Here is a 7,443-nt window from a genome sequence, read left to right as displayed (position 1 = left end):
TAACTTATGATGGTAGCAGGAGAAATGAACAGAAATATTTAGCCTGTAAATGTAAATGCATCCAAACTAATTTGGGAGGAAAAGTGGGATGTTTTAGTTCGAGCAAATCAATCACTAGACCTTAACCCAAGTGAACATGTATTTCACCCCCTGAAGAGGACATTGAAGGGAGTACCAAAGATAAGAGAGTCAAAAATATAGAAAGTCACCTGTAATATCATTAAATACTGTATGGTATAAATTGGAGCCAATATTGAATCAGTTCAAGATTACAATATGTTGTCTATGGACTGGTTAAAACACAAGCTTAGGCTCGTAGATTCTTTTGTGGAGCAATTGGTGTTAAATGCCATTGCGGATATCTGAGTATGTATTAAACCAGACTAATTAAATAAATGTGGAATGTGGAATAAAAGTACGTTGACGAAGGCTAAAACCACAAGGTGGCAGTAATGCGTCATGAAGAATAACAACTGTCGTACAACTCAGACGAAGAAGAAGAAACAACAGCAAAAGAAGAAGAAAAAAAAATGAAGCAGCAGAAGAAGACCAAGACCACCACCGGAGTCCCTGTGAAAACACAAGAAAACAGAAGAATATGCACCGTTTACAAAAATTTCCAATGGGTAAGCGACAGTAGCCGTGCAAACGGCGCAGTTACATAAACGAGAGATTGAATTTTGTGGAGAACAGACGTTTTGAACGTGTCTCATGTAGCTGTAGGTGAACAGAGTTGATGTAATGTGTCTGTTTAGTGGAAACTGGCTAAGCTCCGTTAGCTCCTGGTTGAACGGCTGTTATTAACCCCAGCAGGGAAACACTAGTGAAGCTTTTTATTTCTCTAGTTTATTTCTTGAGTTGTTAAATCACCCAAAGTTTCTATTATTTTTTTTAAACAATAACTAACATATCGATTATTTTTTGGTAAAAACAAATTAATCCCTCAAGCATTTTAGAGCAAGAGCATTGAATAGTGCTCGAATTTGTTAATTATTCTAAAAAAAATGTCACTGTTGACTAATGCATTTAGTATTTCAGTTTATCAAAACACCATCAGTATGACCAGAATGACATCTGTGACATGTTACCAAATTGATGTTTCATTATTTAGAGTTAATCTGAACGGCATCTTAAAACTGTAGCACAATTTGGGTTTGTCACTTCCTATTGTAATAAAGTGGTAATAAAGTAATAAAGTGGTTTTTAGGTGGAAGCTAAAGATAAGCTGAAATAAATCCAGCATATTAATCAGGAGAGAATTCTTCCAGGGCCTGTGATTATAAGTGAATAGTTGTCATGTTTCCTGCCTCAACAACTGCCCAAACTTGAAAAAAGCATAAGCTGCCCACAGGAGCTGCAGGAACAAATCAGTTTCTTCTGTTTTTGCCTCGTTTATTAAAACGTTCCTCAGTAACTAAATGGACTTAAAACAGGATTGAAGCCCGAAGAAACGGCTACAAAGCAGTTTAAACAGTTGAAGCAGGTGAAAGAGTTGAAAAATGTGTTTGTATAAAAGGCAGTGGCAAACAGAAAAGCCAAATTCAGAAGCACTTGAGTTTGTGCGGACCATCATCAGATGAAAGTACGCCCTCTTCTTTCTGCTCCTATGTGTCTCGTGTGGTCCTACAGTAGGACTGTAATGCACCAGGATCTGGAGCAGCAGGGATGAGGATCCGGCTGCAGGGTTCCGGCCATGCTGCCAGCCTTCTCGCTGAGCTCAACCGCTGCCGCCAATCTCGTCGTTACTGTGATGTGTTCCTGCAAGTTGGAAACCGCACGTTCCCAGCACACCGTGCGGTACTGGCCTGCGGCGGAACATACTTCCGCAACCTGTTTACCCGGGCTCCGGCGTCGTCCACCGCTGCCTTTTCTCTGGAGTTTATCTCCCCGGCCAACTTTGAGAAGGTGCTGACGTTTGTTTACACGGGGGAGATCTTCACTGATCTCATAGATGTCGGGGTACTCTATGAGCTGGCTGAGAGGCTGGGCGTTAGTGAACTGGTGCGGGCCTGTCATGCTACCTTCCCTGATCTGCAAGCTTCTGTGTCTGCGAACTGTAAAGATATCAGTCATGGAGACATCAATGTAGAATCTTCCATGGTTGCTGCTTCTGTGTCTTCGGTGGCAGCTGTTGGTGCAGCTTCTATATCGGCACCATCTGTATGTTCCTCTGCTGCCTCCTGCTCATCTTTGTCTTCGTCGGCTGGTCCGTCTGCCGCGCCAACACCTGCTACTGCTCCCTCACCATTCCTTCAAGCGCAGATAGCCAGGACAAGCCGTGAAGTTGACACCGGAGCTCTGTCTCTGGACCTGAAAGCAGAAGACGTCCAGTCTCATATTGGCTATGGGCAGATGTCAGCAGACCATCAACTACCAGGAGCACATCTTTTAGCTAGCAGCAGTCATTCAAGTCAGGGTGAAGGCACCCTTCCACCAGGTCCTCTGCTGCAGCTGAAGACTGAGCAGGGGCTGGAGGAAGAAAGGGCAGGAGGCAGTTGTGAAGAAAGTGACAGAGACAGACAAATGGTTTCTGAGACCAGGGTCAGCTCTCTGCCTCAGAGCAGTGACCCTGCACCATCTGAGTCCTGCTCCTTCCCCGACTCTTCGGCACAGTTAAGAGCTGAGGCCTGCACCCCGACCTCCTCTTCAAGAGAGCCTCTAGGCAGCCACCATGTGGGATCGGTGCAAAGCAGTGTGGTGGGTGTTCAGAGGGACAGCAGAATATTTGGAGAGGAGGAGGAAGGAGATAGTGTGGAGGAGGCGGAGGCCCTGCAAGGTAATGGAGCAATTGAGGGAACGGAGGAGGAGCAGTGGAGGCAGCTGGCAGGCGAGATCATTGAGTTGAGCGATGATGAGAACTTCATAGAGGAGGTAGATGAAGAGGAGGATGAAGACGACCTGGTTTGTGTAGAGAACGGAGAAGCTGGGAACTCAAGCAGCCAGGTAATGTTTTCTTTTAGTCAACTCCAAAAAATTGTCCAAATCAGTTAATTAACTCAACACTTATATTATCATAAGCTCCCACATTAGAAAGACTGTTGTTGTTTTTCAGGAGACAGGAAATATGGTGTCATGTAAAGCCTGTGCAGTGCCTCTCCCAGCAGACCCAGCAGCCATCAGAAGACACGCTGAGACCCATGTGACGGAGCTTGGGCTCTGCAGAGTGTGTGGGGCCTCGTTTTCAGACCATGCTGCCAGTGTCACCCACTGCCTCTCCCACGTTGGGGTGCAGCTCTTCAACTGTGACATGTGTCACCTGCAGTTCTGCACCCAAAACAAACTGCTCCGTCACCATCGTCAGACATCCTCTACTTACACTATACCACAGGGGGCGTTGACCAACAGCAGCCAAGGCCTGAGCTCCGAGCTGCAGTGTACAGTCTGCACCAAAACTCTCAGCAAGGACTTCCAGGTCAGTGGACATTTAACATGGGTTTCAAATCAAGCCAGATCCATTTCCACACATAATGATAGATTTTTGAATCCATTGGGAACATGCATATATTTTTCCATATGTTAGAGGATTAAAACGTTTTCTGTCAATCAACTTCTTCGCCTTTTAAACTGAGTGGTTCTATTGTTCCAAAGAATCCAGCATAGGGATTTATCTTGACTCTAGAGGATCCTGTCTCATCATTTAATTAATTGAATTGTCCCAGTTATCTTGCTATTCACGCATATCATATTAATAATCAAAGCCTAAATACCAATACTTTTGAACCAGAGCCTCCAATTATTGGTTTAAGTAGCTCCTGAAAAATAAGGTGTGTTTTATTATGCAGGTGTGTTTTTTATGTGTCAGATATTATTTCATTTAACATTCACTGTTGAATGACTAACTATACTTATAGTTAGTCAGATCACAATCCATTTCGACAGTTATCTAGTATTAAAGAAATTGGATCCGATCTAGGCCAAAGAAACTGATTCAGGACATTTCCAATATTCACTGCTTGCTAAAACCTAAAATAAAAAGGATTACATTTGTAAAGTGTTTGTAAAGCAAAATAGCAAAATAGTTAACATCTTTGACATTTTGCGAATTTGGTCCAGTTTTTTATGTGCAAATCTTATGGGACATTCAGAAATATATCACCAACAAGGGATGTTTCATAAAAGTGTGAGCAGTAATTAATAGGGGTGTGAAGAAATATTTATATAATTATCACAAAATATACTGTAGTACATTGTTATTTATGAGGGAAATTGTAAACTGAAAATATGTCTTTTCTCATTTAAGTCAGAATGAAATACATGGTATGTTGGGACATGTGTTCTTCTAACCAGTTAATGCCAGACAACTCTCATTATTCACATTGGACCATCTGACATTTACGTGGGCAGAAAGTCTGAATCTGTAATGCTCTTTAACCAACTGCTCCACCTTCTGCTTTCATGAGATTCTCATGTTTGTTTCTTCAGACTGTCAGAGACCACCTGCTGGGCCATGTGTGTCCCCAGAGCCTAAGCTGTGGCGTGTGCCACCTCCCGCAGCTCTCGCTCTGCTCCCTGCTGTGGCACGCCCTTGCTCACCTCTCTCTTCCAGTCTTCACCTGCCCACACTGCGCCCTCTGCTTTGTAGAGCGCTCCCTGCTGGACAGACACATGACCACACATGCTGAGGAGGCAGCAGCTAAAGAGAGGGAGCGGTCTGCACTGAGAGCTTACAGAGTCGGAGTCGGGGGTGGAGGTTTGGCAGGAGTGGAGGAGTTGCATTGCTTTCTTTGCCCACAGACGTTTCGCTCCTCCTCTGCCTTTCAGTACCACGTCAGTCTGCACACGGAGTCCCTGGGGAGTGGAGGTGGTGTTGGGAGCCAGGGCTGGGTGGGCAAACGCAAAGCTGATCAGTCTTTGGAGTGCCCGCCATCTTCCTGCTCCTCCACATCTCCACGGGACGTTGGCAGCCTTGTTAAAATGAGCAACCTGGGCCTGGGAATGGGCTTCAATGTACAAGATAAGTTTTTTCAGGGGCCTGTACACAGCTTGTCATCCGGAGGTTTGACCAACGGGAGCTCTGGGCAGGATGGGGGAGGTGGAGCTCCAGGTGTGCGTGGAAAATGGTACCGGTGTCGTTACTGTGGGAAACGTTTTGCGCACTCTGGAGAGTTCACCTATCACCTCCGTATACACACTGGGGAGAAACCATACCAGTGCAAAGTCTGTCTGCGCTTCTTTAGAGGGCGCTCCACCATGATCTGCCACCTGAAGACGCACGCCGGTGCTCTCATGTACCGATGCACCATCTGCGGCCTGTACTTCTCCACGCTGAAGCTGGTCTCGTCACATATGGAGCTCCACAAAGACCACCTGCCCCCGGACTTTAACATCGAGCAGACCTTTATGTACAACGATCACTCTAAAGAACCGCTGCCCACTGTGGACACCTGATCGACCCTGTGTTGACCTGGTTTCTCTGTCCTGTCTTGACTGCCTGGTTGTCACGGACCATATACTGCATATTATAGACTAGGGCTGTAACTTTCATCACTGATTTCATAAACGAAATTATCAATTAGTTTGTAAAATGCAGCAAAAAAAAAAAAGTTGCCACGGTTGCCCATAACTTACAATGACATCCAAAATCTTCTCTTTGAGGAAGCTGAAACCAGAGAATATTTGAAATTTCTGCCTCATAAATGACTTATGAATTACTGCTGAAAGTTGGTGAGGATGAGTAAATTATTTCAGTTCAATAATGAACTTTTAGAATGTAGTGGACGTGTCACCTGCCAGATGTTGGTCACCAAGTCTCTCTTTGAGCTAAGACAAAAAGACGCCACATGAGGGCAGTGTGTCCTGTTTCTGTGTCAGTGAAAGAAGGGAAGCTGGTGAGTAGTTGACAGCCATGCAGTGCTGCTTCTGTCATCTACTCCAAACATGTCTGTATCTTTCTAACTTAAATGTCAGGATAGGTTTTAATGTCAGTGATTGATAATTACACTGTTCTTAAAGTAGCGCCTCACTGTAGCATAGAAATTATTTTCCTAATTTTGCAGCTACTGTTTTAACGCAGTACGATTTTTATGTCCACTCCACAGTTTCAACATGTGTGACCAGCCACATGAAGGAGTTAATTTGTGTGTTTTAAAAAATGTTTTTCAATGTACAAAAAGGCATCTGTATGCAGTGGTGGTGGAAGGTAACGAAGTACATTTACTTAAGTGCAGTTTTAACTTTTAAAAATTTAAAATACTTTGTTGATCCTACTGGTAAATTGTGGTTGAGGAGAGCGTCCATTTAAGTGATTTAAGTGTGGCCAGGAAGAGCTGGGCATCGACCCACTGACCCTGCGGTTTGTGGATGACCTGCAAGTTTCTGTTCCTTCACTTTTGACTTCATTACATTCCAGAGGCAAATGTGTACTTTTATGCTAATACATATCTTTAATAACTAGACCTATTTGGAATAAGATTAATTAAGATGTGGTATAATCATTTATTAATTCCTGGGGTGACATTTACAAGTTACCAGCAGTGCAAAAAGTAATTTGCATTATAATTATTAGATCCAAAACATATCAAGACAGTAAATGCAGTCAGCAATAAGCTCCATTGTTACCAGCTGCAACATTAAGGTTATACACATGATGAAGCAGTGATTATATCCGCTACGTTTCACTGTTGATAGTTCAAGTATTTTTGAGCTAATCCTTTTGTCCTTTTGTACTTTTAAACTTTTGAATGCAGGGCTTTTAATATTAACAGAGTATTTCTACACTGTGGTGCTGATACTTTTACTAAAGTAAATGGTCTGAATACTTCATCCACCACTGTCTTTATAGAGGCTTTGAGAAAATGCCATTTAAAATACATGACGTGTGTTTGTTTAGAGCATGTGTAGCATGTTGCACCATAGAAACATGATATTTAAGTGCCCATCACATTTCTGTTTGGTATTTGTGACTTACCTCATATTTATGACAGCAGTACGACTATTTATTATCAGTATGCCTTTATATTTTTCAATTTGTGTTTCTAAAGCTATGAATCTTTAAATGTTGGCCTTAAGAGTAAACGAGGAAGACTGTTATCGCACCATATGATTTTTTTTTATTTTTTATCTCTTGATAACTTTTTACGATGTTCTTCACATCAAATCCCATTTATTACCACTTGCAGAAATCTGCATTATATTGTGAACCTTCTGCTTCCAGGGGCTCGTTACCTTTGCCCTTTCAAAACTCTGGTCTCTTCCTGCTATTGTGGAGTGACAACCTTTTCCTTTTTCTGTCTACTTACCGTTTTAAAATGTTGAATATGACATTCCAGATGGGGACAGAAATGGAAGTAAATGCAATTAAGATGAAAAGTAACAGCGAGAAGTGAGAGAGCCAAGTGCAAGAACAGCAAATTCAGTAAAATAAACACATGAAGCTTCCAACGATGTACGTCCCATTGCTTTTTTCATTGTTTTGCTCTGCTATTACGATGAAGCGCAAAGTTC

At 42.8% G+C, this 7,443-nt stretch overlaps 1 protein-coding gene across 1 annotated transcript; it reads left to right on the top strand.

Annotated features, from left to right (window-relative positions):
- Nucleotides 1–490: 490 nt before the first annotated feature.
- On the top strand, nucleotides 491–7,383 carry LOC137139862 (zinc finger and BTB domain-containing protein 39). The gene is made up of 4 exons (XM_067527697.1): nucleotides 491–626; nucleotides 1,630–2,943; nucleotides 3,053–3,412; nucleotides 4,423–7,383. The coding sequence occupies exons 2-4, from the start codon at nucleotides 1,666–1,668 to the stop codon at nucleotides 5,386–5,388; spliced, it is 2,604 nt and encodes an 867-aa protein (XP_067383798.1). The 5' UTR covers nucleotides 491–626; nucleotides 1,630–1,665; the 3' UTR covers nucleotides 5,389–7,383.
- The last annotated feature ends 60 nt before the right edge of the window (nucleotides 7,384–7,443 follow it).

This window comes from Channa argus, chromosome 13, assembly GCF_033026475.1.
Source record: "Channa argus isolate prfri chromosome 13, Channa argus male v1.0, whole genome shotgun sequence".
Lineage (NCBI taxonomy): Eukaryota > Metazoa > Chordata > Actinopteri > Anabantiformes > Channidae > Channa > Channa argus.
The sequence above is the reverse complement of the archived record's forward strand: the minus strand, read 5'-3'. Positions and strand labels throughout refer to the sequence as shown.